The sequence below is a fragment of the Balearica regulorum genome, chromosome 15 (genome assembly GCF_011004875.1).
Source record: "Balearica regulorum gibbericeps isolate bBalReg1 chromosome 15, bBalReg1.pri, whole genome shotgun sequence".
Lineage (NCBI taxonomy): Eukaryota > Metazoa > Chordata > Aves > Gruiformes > Gruidae > Balearica > Balearica regulorum.
This window is the reverse complement of record NC_046198.1, coordinates 360,480-374,984: the sequence shown is the minus strand read 5'-3', so window position 1 is coordinate 374,984 and position 14,505 is coordinate 360,480. Positions and strand designations below refer to the sequence as shown.

The following is a 14,505-nucleotide window of genomic DNA, read 5'->3' as shown; positions in this document are numbered from 1 at the left end:
AGTTAAAACAAACAGCTGTGTTAGTGATATCTTACTGTCTGTGGCTTTGCGTGGTGCAGAAAGGGAGCAGTCAGTGGTGGCACAGTCTGAACTAGGCTCCTTCACTGGGTCTGACCTGCAGGCAAAGCAAGGGGTTAGAATTTGTGACCAAAGTTGAGCACTTCTGTGATGGTTCGTTGTAAGACCACTTTGAAAAGGGGTTGTGACATATTTGAAACTTATAAATAGCTTATCTACTAATGTGGGATTATGGATTCTACAAGAAAAAAACATGCCAGTGTACCAAATACTGTAGTGCAACAAAAGAATGGGTCCCATAGTTAGAATGATTAGTGAGGTGAAAACAATGACTGCCTCTGTGTTTTACTTAGAGGAGTCTCTGTGATGGGAAGACATTCAGGTGCTTTAAGTGGATTTTAAAGATCTGGGTGAGGTTTACCCTGCAACAATGTAAGTTTTTTTTATATTGAGTTTAAATGGCTGCTGGAGGCAAGATAACAAAATAAGGCTATGTTGTTTTTATAGCTCCTCTAGTAAACCATAGGAAATTTCTAGAAATTGCATAGCCAAATACTTAACAATTTGCAGGACAAAAAAGAAAAAAAAATGGGAGGGCAGAGGCAGAGAACTGGGATGTTTCTCTAAACTGTTGTGATATACCTGATAACATGTTGGAACAGGGGAGAAAAATTTAGCTGAAAGAAATACAGGTTGTGAAGAGGAACAACTGACATAGCTGATCAGCTAATTACCATTTTTGCTTTTTGCATGTGTTAAGTTTTGACTGTGGGCAATTTTTTTAAAAAATCATCTTTTAGATGAATCACAACAAAGTAATTACCTGAAGAAAAGGCAATTGTAATATGTTTTTTCCTTTTTTGTTTCACAAAAGGTGCTATCGACTTGGCAGCTAAAAGTGCTGGTATTATTCCTGGTAGCCCTGTGCCTGTCCTGGATGCAGATGGTTTGTCAGGTGTATCTCCATTGTCACCAGACGGAGTGACGAGAGTGGTAACAGGGCAGGAGTCAACAGTAGCACATCAGAATGGAGGCTCCATCACCACTGTAGAGGTCAGAGGCTCTTGAGCATGCTTTTTAAAGTAGTTAAGTGTCTTGCTCTTTCATTGTGTAAAAAGCTGTATTGTTAATGATTCTTCAATGAGCTTTCTCCTGCAGCTTCCTGTTAGACACTTGTATCATGGCAAAGCCAATCTGTGTGGCTTAGTGTGTACTTTGGAGTTGAGGGATCAAATCATTGTCACATTGAACAGATTTCCATCCTATAGAATCACTTTCAGCTGTGACACTGTTGAAGTTGGCCATCCAGAAATCTGGGCTTGGAAAGAAACAGTAGCATTTCAATAGACAGCAATTCAGGAGGGAATTTGGGGCAAAACATGGACTTTGAGGGATGTATTTGGAATGGAAAGTGTGATTTCTCCTTGCCTTTTTTTTCATTGAGACCCAGATACATTTTCTCAGGGAGTTGATGGACAATTTTGAAAGGCACGATACGTAGAAAGAGCATGCATAAACAGTGATATGCACTTGTCTCTTAGCTCCCCAGCAGTATTTGCAGCTTCGTGTGTAAATGTTTGTCACTCACGTGAGTTCTGTTGTGCTTCTAGGGCTCCGGGTCTGGGTGTCGGGTTCCATTCATCAGCTTACCAACACGACATGAGCAGGAGGCAGTTCCTGATGGTTTCCAGGTAGAGTGTGTGTTGAAAGAACAGTTGTATGAAATGGGTGATGTTCTGAACACACCACTGGTATTACTAGTTAAACCCCATTGTTCCTAGGTAATTGTACACCATTGGTACTGTTTTGTGGGAATTGAAATCTCTAGCATATGAAGAAATTTAAAGAAAGAAATTTAGGAAAGCTGCTTAAATTTATGTGGGTGCCATTCCTTAAAAAAAGCAAAGCGAAGCTGGCAATCTCTGACCTCTGAAGGACAAACGGGTTTTACATAAAGCTTGATACAGTGGAGTTGTTTATAATTGCTCTGCTATATTGTACATGTGTATTTTAGACATCACAAAGAAAGATTTCAGCAATTGGCAGTCCTGCTGCTTGTATGCTGCTGAAGGAGGAATATTAAGACTAAAAGCACGATTGTAATGCCAGCATCCTCTTCAGAGAATCACTTTTCTTTATGCTGGATCCAATAAGATTTAGATAGTTAAAAAGTAACTGTGGCAGCACCTAGGTTTTAAGAGTGTTGTCATCCTATTCCCAACTGCCTTCTCCAGTGACTGGACCTTGTGTTAGATACTTAATCCTCAGAATACAGGCTTTTCTTTTTTTCAGTGAAAGCACTTTCCACCCTTCCTGTGACAGGAGCATGCAAAAAAAGGTCAAATTAATTTGATTGGAGAGCATAAAGGAGAGGAAGGGTTTTGTTTTTTTTTTTTTTTTTTTATAGCACAGATGTTAGGACATGAACCTGCTAGGCAGGTGTTTGTGATAATGGGGCATTTGGTTCTCGTTCTTGCTCTCAGGGCAGCTACAGAATATGCTACATCAGCAAAAAATCACAAACAGTTCTATGATGAGGTACTAATAACGAGACTCCTTAAAAAAGATAAATTGAGTTTGGGGAATTCTGGCTGTAAAGAGGAGTGAGTTAGCAATTTATTAATATACTTTTCAAGCAGTTATAGGTTTTTAGCCTATACAAAGGGAAATTAATACTTAATTCTTAAAAACTGTCTTGTAGTTTCGTCAAAATCATGTTAATTTTATTACTATGCTTGTTTCTGTTATGTAGGCTGTATTAAATACCCTTTGGAATGTTACAGACGCATATTTTTTTCAGATGATTTGGCAGGATATGGGCTGAAGCATATTTGTTTATGCTTACAGATATTTTTCATTAAAATAAAACAAATGTATTATATAAATAATAATATATTCCTAAAATTGTAGGAATAATACCTGCTGGATTGTTTGCTTTCTTCCCCCCCCCTTTTTTTTTTTTAAAGTCTGATTTTAATGTGATGCTTAAGAGCTAAGCTGTTGTTTTTCCAACAGATTTCCAAGTCCTTCATAAATTCACGAAGAATTAACTCTGCTTCTTGTTACAGGGTACATCAGTCCTTTCTCTGTCAGAACTGTCCAAGACTCCCCTCCAAAATGGTCTTTCCACCCCTCCCCTTCCCTCATCAGAGGCTTCCAGTACTCGGCTCTCTCCTCCCAATGTTTCTGCTCTCTTGGATATTTCCCTGCCTGGACCACCTGAAGATGTTCTTTCTCAAGGAGAACCTGCCACTCAAATCAGTGATTCTATCATTGAAATAGCTATCAGCTCTGGTCAATACAGTAAGTCTGAGCTTAGCTAAAGTCTTCCTATTAACTTAGAAAAAAATCCCTGTCATCTGACATGTCAGCAGAAAATTTTCCAGGAAGCAATTCTTGGTTATTTTTTTAAATATCTGTTGGAAATAAAATTATGTGCCTAGCCTTTATTTTCTAGCATATATAGGTGGGTTTTTCATTGGGTTTGAGTTTTTTTTTCCCCTTTCTAAACATAAATTGGTGCAGTGTTCTATAACTTCACCGCATTGACTGTACCAGTGATTTCTGACTTTGGCTTACAGGTGAAGGTGTCTCTCTCTCTCCTGCAAAGCTGAATGGCAGTGACAGCTCCAAAAGTCTTCCATCCCCATCCAGTAGTCCTCAACAGAACTGGATTGCCTCTCCCAGCCATGATCCCCAGTGGTACCCCAATGACTCCACAGACTCGTCTCTCAGCAGCTTGTTTTGTAAGTGTCAGTATGCAAAGAACTGGAACAAAAAAGCTCTTTCCTTTTTAAAAAAAAACAAACAAACAAACAAAAAACCCACACCTGTTTATTGGAAGTGAATCCTTTGGAAAATCGTAAACCCAGTAGGACGTTTGGAGAATTCTTCCCTTACTACTTGCTTTCATTCCAGTAGTGTTGCGTTGAATACATTTTCATTCTCTTTACAAGTCTGTTCCTGAAAAGATCTTGTTGCTAGATTGGGGCCCATTCCTCGGGACAAATCATTCCTTGGCAGTTCTTTGTAGTCTGTGTGGAGCCTGACTCATCAGGTTGAGACATTTTGGCTGTTCTGCCAAAATGAAAAGATGCCCTTGGGTCTGCTGTCTGAAAAATAGGCTTCGTTCTGTGCTTGGTGAGCATAATCTCAAAGACATGAGATCACTGAGTTTGTTTGGGATTTGGTTGGTGGGTTTTTTAATTAATATTTAATGGAGCCAGTGTAATGAGTCTCTGTACTTAGCAGTGTGCTGATGGTGGTAACACATAATTTTTAAGAGAGACACGAAATAGATATCTCTTCTCCATTTTCTATTTCCTTGTCCTTCTCTTTATCCTCCCAGTTGCAAACATTCAGTGCAGTGACTTACTGATGTGCCTGTTCTTTATAGCAAGTTTCATCTCCCCTGAGAAGGGACGAAAAATGTTGCCAACTCCTGTTGGGACTGCCAGTGGCACCTCCTTACTGGGACCCAGCCTTCTGGATGGAAACTCACGGGACTCTTTTGTGTCACGGTCACTGGCAGATGTAGCAGAGGTATGTCATCAGATTACCTTCAGCTGTCTCCTTCCTCTTTTTTAGTGCAGTCTTACTGCATATTGTCCATCATACCTTCCAGAGATACTTATGGCAAAGATGCTTTGACATCTGCACTTTAGCTTAGTAAAACAGGGTTACACTCTTAACAGAAAGGTGTAAAATGACTTAAGGGTACACTGCACCAGAGCTGCTGCAAGAAGCTGTTATGAGCCCTTTCGACCCAGGTTGTTTTTGCTGTAGGAGGTCATGTTAACCTTGTTGGACATGTCTTTGTTTTGAAAGAGAGAATTGTAATCCTTCTGGTTTGTGTGTCCTGCTTTGTAGAGCAGGAATTGAAAATACTAAAGATGAGAGAAAGGTTAATGCTGATGCAGCTACAGTAAAGTTGGAGGAATGGTAGAAAAAATAAATAGGTCAAGAAGGAAGAAGCAGGAAACAGCCAATACTAAGTTACCTGAGAGAATGGGAGAAATACAGGCTGGGCAGAGAATGGATGGAGAGCAGCCCTGAGGAGAAGGACTTGGGAGTGTTGGGGGACAGAAGCTCAATGTGACCTGGCAATGGATGCTGGCAGCCCAGAAAGCCAACCGTGTCCTGGGTTGCATTCCCAGCAGTGTGACCAGCAGGTCGAGGGAGGGGATTCTGCCCCTCTGCTCCGCTCTGGTGAGACCCCCCTGCAGTGCTGCATCCAGCTCGGGGGTCCCCAGCACAAGAAGGACATGGAGCTGTTGGAGCGAGGCCAGAGGAGGCCACGGAGATGATCCAAGGGCTGGAGCACCTCTGCTATGGAGACAGGCTGAGAGAGTTGGGCTTGTTCAGCCTGGAGAAGAGAAGGCTGCAGGGAGACCTTAGAGCCCCTTCCAGTCCCTGCAGGGGCTACAGGAAAGCTGGAGAGGGACTGGTGACAGGGGCAGGGAATTCCAAGGGGAATGGCCTGAAGCTGGAGGAGGGGAGATGGAGATGAGATGTGAGGCAGAAATCCTTCCCTGTGAGGGTGCTGAGGCCCTGGCACAGGTTGCTCCGAGAAGCTGTGGCTGCCCCTGGCTCCCTGGCAGTGTTCAAGGCCAGGTTGGATGGGGCTTTGGGCAAGCTGGGCTAGTGGAGGGTGTCCCTGCCCATGGCAGGGGTGGCACTGGATGGGCTGTGAGGTCCCTTCCAACCCAAACCAGTCTGGGATTCTATGATTCTATGAATGGCAGAAGGTCCTATGCTGCTGAATTATTTTCTCTGTTGGTAGAATTATCCTTCTGTTTTAAAATCTTTTGAAGGGTTAGAGTGACGATCAGCTCTGCTGAGAAGTATCTGGGCATCTTGATAGACAGCAAGCTGAACATGAGTCAGGATGTTCTGTGGCAACTAACACGACCAACAGTGTCGTGGGCTGTTTCAACAGGAGCATAGCCAGTCAGTTGAACAAAGTGATTATTATCCCACTCTGCTCAACAGCTGTGAGACCACATCTAGAATGTTGTGACCAGTTTTGAGTACCCGATATAGAAAAGACATAGATAAACTGGAGCAAGTTCAGTAGAGGGCCACCAAGACAAATAAGAGGCTGAAGCACCTGTCTGTGAGGAAAAGCTGATGGTACTGGGCTTGTTCAACCTGGAGAAGGCTTGAGGGCAGAAGGGACCTAACTGCCTGCCAGTACTTGCAGAGAGGTCATCAAGAAGATGTAGCCATGCCCTTCACAGAGTGGTGATGCATGGTGGGAGGGACAGGCAAAAGTTGGATTGAGAAAGGTTCTGACTACATATGAAGAAAAACTTTTTTACCCTGAGGACAGTCAGGCAGGGGAACAGGTTGCCCAGAGATGTTGTGCAGTGTCTGTCTTCAGAGCTTTTCAAGACCAATATGGAAGAGCCCTTAGTACACTGGTCTGTCCTCCTAGGTAATCCTGCTTTCAGCAGGAGGTTGAACTAGAGACCACTTAATGTCCCTTCCAGTCTTACTTATCCTACAGTGTACAGTCCTTGACTCAGTGTAACATCATGTACATTGTAACTTTGTGGGAAGGAAAATGTCATTCCTCCATTGCCCTTTGGATTTGGATAAGGAGGTTCTGTACAGACCTTGTAACCAGAAGCTGCAGCAAGCTCATGCTGTCTTAATGTGCCCTTGACAGCTTCAGGCTCCACACACAGCTCCACTTCCTGGCATAAAATATGAAGATTCTGCTGACTTGGTGAGACTCTGTCAAGGTGTGTGTTAATTAAAGGAATGTGTGGTAATTTATTTGTGTGGATTTGAAGTGACATTGCAGCCCTTGATCTGCCAAACTGCCTTTGGAAGAAAGTGGGGTAAGCCGCCATTTTAGGCACACCAGAGCAGCTGTTGTGGCAGTTGTGGGTTTGTGTAGGAGTCTTCAGAGGAAGCAAGTGTCATTTAAAAATGGCTTTAATGACAGGAGAATTTTGAAAGGCCTTTTATTAAGTGTCCTGCAGAACTGAGTTTTATTTACAAATGCAGTTATTAGGTTAGAGGGAATATCTACAGAGTTTTTGTACAGTGCATCTACTAGTGCACCTTAATGCTGAGTTAAGGATAGGCAGGTAAGGCCCATTGAGACTATAGGTTTGGGGTTTTTGTAGGGGCTGCCATTTAGCCATGGATAAGAACTATTCTCTAACTCAGATAAAGTGTGTCTTTCATATGAGGAGAGGCTGGAAATGAAGATGAGGAAGCCAAACTCTTCTCAGGACAAGAGGCAGCGGGCACAAATTAAAACACATGAAATTCCATCTGAGCACAAGAAAACTTTTTTTAATGTGAGAGTGGTCAAACACTGAAACAGGTTGCCCAGAGAGCTTGTGGAGTCTCCATGAATGGAGATAATTCAGTACCTCACCAGACAAGGTCCAGGGCAGCCTGTTCCAGCTGACGCTACTTGAGCAGGATGTTTGGACAAAATTATCTCAAGATGTTCCTTCCAACCTAAACAATTCTGTGATTCTGTGACATTTTCACTGACATGTAGCTCTTTTCTCTCATGTCTCTTCTAGGTGGTGGATTCCCAGCTGGCTTGCATGATGAATGAGAACAGCATAGATTACATATCTCGTTTTAATGATCTTGCCCAGGAACTATCAATACCTGAGCCAACCCGCAGGGAAATTCTGTTTGATGGAGGAGGTGGTGGTCCCCCGATTGGGGATCTCTCACAGTGAGTGTGTGAGACCAGCAGGCTGGTGTAGACTGTTCAGCTAAAGTTGGAGCTTGCAGCGTTGGATCATGGCAAGGGCAGGTTGTAGAGAAGCAGCTGAGGTTCAGTTGTCCCTGCCTTGTGCACCTCTTTCTAAAAGAGAAGCATTGTTTTCAAAGGTCTGAAGAAGTACTTGGAAGTCCTGGAACGTGCAATATACTGGGAACAACAAAACATGGAATAGTATTACAGGAAACGGTGTGTCTCCTGCATCAGTGATATGAGATGGCAGGTTTATGGGACAGTCCTGGACTTGTACTTTGGAATGGCATAAGCAAGAAGCTCAAGCAGGGAGGGGTATTGCCAGAAGCTCCACTACATGATTTTTTTTTTTTTGCGTAGTAATCAAAATGCCATGATTTGGGATCCACATTGAAGTTGTGGAGGATGAAGGGTGGGGGTGGGTATGGGAACCATTTTGCATCTTGACATGTCCTACTTGGCAGTCTTACCAATCAGTTAAACTGAAGTTTCTTGCACTCTCTTCAAAGGCGCTGTGACTCTATGATGCTTTGTTTTTATAGACCATTCTGTTTCTTTGGCTATGTTTTGTTGTTTGACCATTCCAGCAGGGGCATGTACCTACTTTCTTGTTTGGTAGGGGAGCTCTGCTCCCAGATTGCATGGATCCTTGGGGAGTTTCCTCTAATTTTAAACCCCTTCACATGTCACAACCATCATCATCATCCTGACTGCACTCATATTCTCCACTGTTGAGATTCTTCATCACATTGCACAGTTCATCCCATGAGTGGGAGAGTGCTTTCTTGCTTTCCCCGAAGAATGGTTGCTTTTTAAGTCAGGAGATGCTGCAAAACAGCTTACTGGAATCACTATAAAAGCTTCGTCATAATTAGTCTTGGCTTTGCTGGAAACCTGTATATATTGCCATCTTTCTTCACATAAACTTATGATTTACCTGGGAGAGGAAATAGGAAAGAATATTGTAATGTATAGAATGTATGTTAACGCTAAAGTTGTTGAGACCTCTTTTGTGTCGTGAAGAGGAGAGGTGTCAAGTCCTAGCTTAATCCCTTAGTCCTGCCTTATTTCCTCCTTGTTCTGTGAATTCCAGGTGCTCTGTAGTACCTCAGGGCATCATTTTTCATTATAGTCACCCCCAAGCACTAGTGGATCTGGTACTCCCTCTACTAAATCCCTATGCATTTGTTAGTGTTTCAATATTTGAAAGACCCAGGTCTTGATACCAGCGGGTTCAAAGGAATATAAAGTTATTTTCTCTACAGCTGGTTGTCTGTTGATTCTACCTTTATAACTCAGGAGACTTTTCCTATTTCCTTTCCTACTGGTCATGAGAGAGAATACCTTTATTGTGCCCCTTTTTAAGCACTTGTCTGCTTCTCCAGTAAGAGGATGTCCCTTGGCATCTGTAGCTCTGAACTTATCCAAGGAGCTGGTCCTGTATAAACCTCAGCTTTATATTATTAATAAATAAACAAAACCGCTCCATCTCTTAGGCTATTATCAGGGGTTCATTTTCCCAACTTGCACTATACTTGGTGGATGTAGTTCTACCTGCCTTTAGCTACTTCTACAAGGCATTTCACTGGGAGTTTCTTCTTGTAACCTGGCTCACGATGCACTGATTGGATTTGCTGTTTTCCCAGTTGCTTTACCCTGCTTCACGTAGATTATTTTTTAACCGCTATATAGTTTGCCTTATGCTTTCTATCATTAAGAGAAAATGTAACAAGTTTTCTGATGCACCTTTTGTGTGGCCCATAGCAACCTTCCTGATTTCACTCCAACAGTAGTGAGATTTGGATGACATTCCAAGACCCCATGTATCAGGTTGCTACGTTCTCCTCTTTGACATAGGAACCATACAGATGTGTAAAAACAGCATTAGTACAACTGGATGTTCCCCACAGGGAGACAAACCTGTATTACTAGCAAAAAAACCAATTATGACTAGAAGAACTGAGAATTTCATACCTGTGGGCTAACTTCCTATTCTGACTGCATGTCACGTGGGCTATTAGGTCCTTCTGTCATTATTTTTCTTTCATTATTCTTACAGAGCCTTGTTTGAGAATTCTGATGCAAATACCAGGAAATCATGTAAATGTAGAATATATAAAGTTGAAGGCTGTCAGAGGAATGAATGCTGGGGAGTGTGTCATTCGGAGCATTCACCCTTGGTGTGGAGAGGACATACTCATTAACCTCAAGAGTCACTCCCTCTAAAACTTTTTTAAGTTTTACTTACAGTTGAGCTGTATTTTGGTTCAGTCTTTCCCAGATTGTTCCTGTTGGTTTTGGCTTCTTACATTAGTAATACTGATTATCCTATAAGCTGTACCTCCAAAAATCCTTCAGACTTGCAGGACATGCAGGAGGAGATGTGATACGTTCTAATCAAGTACTGTATAAAAAAAATCTGAACTCTCATTCTTAAACTTCTGAATACTGAAAGACCAGCCTGATGGTCTCCATGTATTTAGGCAGCTTGACAAACATTTCGTCTTCTTTTCCCGTGCTGGTAATGGAGTGGATGTGTCACTGGTTTCACTTAGGTTGCCTAGAGTAAGTGCCAGCATTGCTGCACCCCTGTGGCAGAGCACTTACATCTGGGAAAACTTCCTGCCATTGAATACAGGGAGCTGTCAAGCTGCCCCTTCTCAACCCTTTCAGTTGCCATAGGGCATTAACAGAACTGCAGAATGTTTTTAATGATGCCATGAGATCAGAAAACTTCAGTATCCTGAAGTTTTATTTGCAAATAGGCTTGGACCACCAAGTAATAACAAAGTGGAAATTACCGAGTGGAGGTCAGTTCAGCACTCAGAATCTTGTATTAGGAATGTGTTTGGCATCAGCCTCTTAGAAGTTGCCATTACAAGACAGAATTTGATTTCAGAGATGCAGTGCTTTGAAAACTGCAGTTTAATAATAAAGCCCTTTCAGGACAAGTAAGTCTTATCAGGGAAAAACTTGAAAATCATCAAGTAGATCATTGTGGTAATTTTGAACTGATGCAGAATTTGTTATCCTTATTATGTGAAAGGTCACTTAACACACCTCTGATTCCACCAGTTCTAGATTTTAGGTGGATGTGTTTTACAATACATCATCAGTTTGTGCCTAAGACCGCTAAGCGAAAAATTGGGGGAGGTGTAGGAGGGGTGTGGGAGTGTGTATATATATACACACACATATATTTATGTATGCTTATGCGTGTGTGTGTGTGTATATATATTTTTTTGTAAAACACAAAACTTTTTCAATTTTCATGATTTCGGCTTCCCCAACAGAAGTAACAAAATACGTATGTGTAGCAATGTCAGCCTATCCTAAGCAAACATTCAGGCAAGTTACACTGAACTGCATGCAGGATTGTTTTTGAGGTAAACATGACTTCGTTAGCTTAATAGCTTCTTGGGGCACTGTAAGGTGGTCAGAGAGGACAAATGGACACTAACAACCTCCAGTTCGAGTATTAACTGCTCTAGGTTTTTCCCATGTTGGTTTAGTGACTGTGTAATAAGGAAGTTCTGAGTAGTTCAGCGAGGTGAATGGCAGAAAATTCAGTATTTGTTGTCATCATAGTCTGGGTGAAAAGCAGTACTACATCCTAAGAATTAGATCTACTCGTGTGCATGTGTGTGCTAACTGGGTCTTCTGCTGGGTGTTGCATCCTGAATACCCACACAATTCATTTTAGCCTTTATCGCTAAATCTACTAAGCATAGGAACTAATTGCTTTTAATATGGCATTGTTAAGCCTTTTCTTGAGACCCCTCTTTATACTTCTAAATTGAATTAAATGGCTTGGATAAAATTTAATCTATAAAGACATCTCATTTACTGACTCCACAGATCCCAGAGTGGAAATTAAGTTGCATTTTGGTTTTTACACTCAGACTTCGGATGCATTTATAAGGAAAGTACTGCACTTTTTTTTAACCTTTTCAAACCTTTGAATCTCTTAATTTCACAGCAATTTGTAAATGTTAACTAAGTGAAACCTTGGCAAGCACTACGGCAATAAGTTATCATTAATTATTGAAACATGATAACTGCTTTAGAGCTTATGGTTCTGGCAGCAAAATTTAATGCTGTTTCTTTTAATAATAGTTAAGCCATATCATCTAAGGTTTCTGGCTTGTTTGAGATGTGAATTTGTTTTATAGATTATAAATATACCTATATAGTGTATGTATAAAGCAGAATGCCTGTCCTTACTGATTATTTTTTGTACCATATTGTAAATTATATTATTTATTCTTTACCAATTTTGGAAAAAGGTGTTTTGGTTATTTAATATAATATACAAAAGCTGTTAAACTTCCTCTGTTTAAATTTCCAATTCAACTTGTAAAGCTGTTTTTATTCTTGTGCATAAATACATACTAATACTTGGTCTAACTTATGTCCAGCATGTTACTTGCTGTTCATGCCCTATTGGATTTCTCCATTTAACCTTTATTTACATGATAATGGCCCCTGGGCAGGGGGGACGGGGGGCTAAAAATTTGTCTGTAAGGCCAAGCCTCCCAAGGTGAAATTCTGGTTTCAGTGAAATCAGTGGCATAACTTCCATTGACATCTCCCATCCCAGAATTTCCATGATTTTCACCATGGTGAGAGAAGGTTTTGGTTGTTTTTTTTTTTTTTGCTTTACAGCTTCCATCCCCTGTAGTGCCCGCTAAGTGGTAGTGTCAGAAATGCGTCAAACCAGAGGGCTGTCTGTCCTGTGTGTCCTGTCTTTGTTCATGGTCACCAGTAATAAGGGGAAGAAAAAAAAAACCAAAACCCCCACCAAACAAAAGGGTATTGTATATCTTCTCCCCCCACATACTTTTTTTCCTTTACAGTTTCAGAGAAGCAGGAACTTAGATGTAGAGGTTGTATTCAGGCTATCATGTTTGTCATGGTTTAACCCCAGCTGGCAACTAAGCCCCACGCAGCCGCTTGCACGCTCCCCCCGGTGGGATGGGGGAGAGAATTAGAAGAGTAAAAGTGAGAAAACTCACGGGTTGAGATACAGACAGTTTTAACAGGTAAAGCTAAAGCTGTGCACACAAGCAAAGCAAACCAAAGAATTCATTCCCCACGTCCCATGGCAGGCCATCCCCAGGAAAGCCGGGCTCCGTTATGCATAACAGTGACTAGGGAAGACAAACACCATCGCTCCAAATGTCCCTCCCTTAATTCTTCTTCCCCAGCTTTCTATGCTGAGCATGACATCATATGGTATGGAATATCCCTTGGGTCACTGGGGTCAGCTGTCCCAGCTGTGTCCCCTCCCAACCCCTTGTGCACCCCCAGCTACTCGCTGGTGGGGGATGTGGGAGCAGAGAAGGCCTTGGCTCTGTGCAGGCACTGCTCAGCAGGAACAAAAACATCCCTGTGGTATCAGCACTGTTCTCAGCACAAATCCCAACCCCAGCCCTGCTAGCTACTGTGAAGAAAATTAACTCTATCCCAGCCAAAACCAGCACCATGTTTTACATAGCCACTGCTAGAAAATCTTTTTCACCCTGAGGACAATGAGGGAGAGGAAGCTTGCCCAGAGAGGTTGTACAGTTCCAAGACAAAACTGAATAAAGCCCAGAGGAAGCTGGTCTGATCTAGCTTACCCTGCATGTGCAGGAGGTTGAACTAGAGACCTGGGGTTCCTTTCAAGCTGAATTATCCTGTGATCTATGTCATTAACTAATTCCTTTTTGTACACATTTAGGATTTTGGTCTCTGCAATATACAATGGCAGCTTTAGTGTAGTTATGCATCGGGAAAGTGCAAGAGTGTTCTTAAACTAGGTAATAAGAAATGAATGTTTTAAAAAGCTCAACAAAAATCTTATTAGTAATATTCTTTGATGCCTCCTTTCCATCCAAAGAGTGAGGACTCATCTCTACCACTTGGGTACTGAGAAAACTGGACTGTATCACCACATTTGAGCTCCTTCTGTGCAGATTTTCCCCTCCACCAAGCTGTGACAAAGGCTCACAGCTAAGAGAGACATTTGACTCTTTTCCACCTTATGTCAAAGCTGGTGCTGAATCCTACCACTTTCTTTTCTCACAGCTTATCTAATTTTGCCCTTAATTACTAAAACTTCACAGTGTAAAAACAGAAGGAATGCGTCCAAAGTAAAAAAATGATTAGCAAAGCAAGAAATGGAACAAAGCAAGATGTTGCAGTTAGAGTACGTATCCTTGGTGTGCTGGTGATTTTGGGGTCTTTTGGTTTTTTTAAATCCTTCAAGACAAAAGTCTGCCTCTAAATTTACTTTTTGGCATATGGAAAGCTGTGGAGCCATTAAATAAAACCTTCAGCTGAAATCTTACCTTGTAATGCTACTATCAATCAAAAATGTTTGGTTAAAAAGGTCATGCAAGTGTTGGCTCCTTGAGTGTAGCTGTACCAGCTCCCCCAAGCCCAGGTTCTCCAGGAAACCAATGGCTTTCACATGGCAATTGCCCAACACTGCCCTGGCTATGGCATGGTGAGGCGTGAGCAGTTTATGGAAAGAGTTTAATTGTAGCAGACATTGTTTATGATCAGATTACATGCTGGGATCGATAACCATGTACACAGGTTGCCTCCCCACCTGCTGCGCTTCATGGGACTGAGGTGCAGCCCTCTGAGGAAGCTGGGTGAAGCCTCAGCAGTTCCTGACAGACACGTTATAAAGTTGCCTGTGATGTTATTCCTTATGATGGTCTTCCTCCTGATTTTCGCTTACATTGGCGATTTTGGGTGACAAGTCCACA

General features: G+C 41.9%; 1 protein-coding gene and 2 long non-coding RNA genes across 6 annotated transcripts in view; 1 reads left to right on the top strand and 2 right to left on the bottom strand.

The window, feature by feature from the left end:
- CRAMP1 (cramped chromatin regulator 1) overlaps window positions 1-7,996 on the top strand; it is a 51,331-nt gene extending 43,335 nt beyond the window's left edge. For all 4 annotated transcript variants that reach the window (XM_075767236.1, XM_075767234.1, XM_075767233.1 and 1 more), the window contains exons 16-21: window positions 893-1,071; window positions 1,629-1,709; window positions 3,087-3,321; window positions 3,600-3,764; window positions 4,415-4,560; window positions 7,566-7,996. In XM_075767236.1, the coding sequence (XP_075623351.1) occupies window positions 893-1,071; window positions 1,629-1,709; window positions 3,087-3,321; window positions 3,600-3,764; window positions 4,415-4,560; window positions 7,566-7,730 (971 nt within the window). In that variant the 3' untranslated portion in view covers window positions 7,731-7,996. The remainder of the gene's footprint in view (window positions 1-892; window positions 1,072-1,628; window positions 1,710-3,086; window positions 3,322-3,599; window positions 3,765-4,414; window positions 4,561-7,565) is intronic.
- LOC142603950 (uncharacterized) overlaps window positions 1-14,505 on the bottom strand; it is a 221,404-nt gene that overhangs the window by 6,552 nt on the left and 200,347 nt on the right. The window lies entirely within an intron of this gene.
- Window positions 8,311-14,254, bottom strand: LOC142603949 (uncharacterized). Its single transcript, XR_012837843.1, has 2 exons — window positions 14,080-14,254; window positions 8,311-8,684 (listed from the first exon to the last, which is right to left on the bottom strand). It is a non-coding gene; the product is annotated as an uncharacterized LOC142603949 (long non-coding RNA).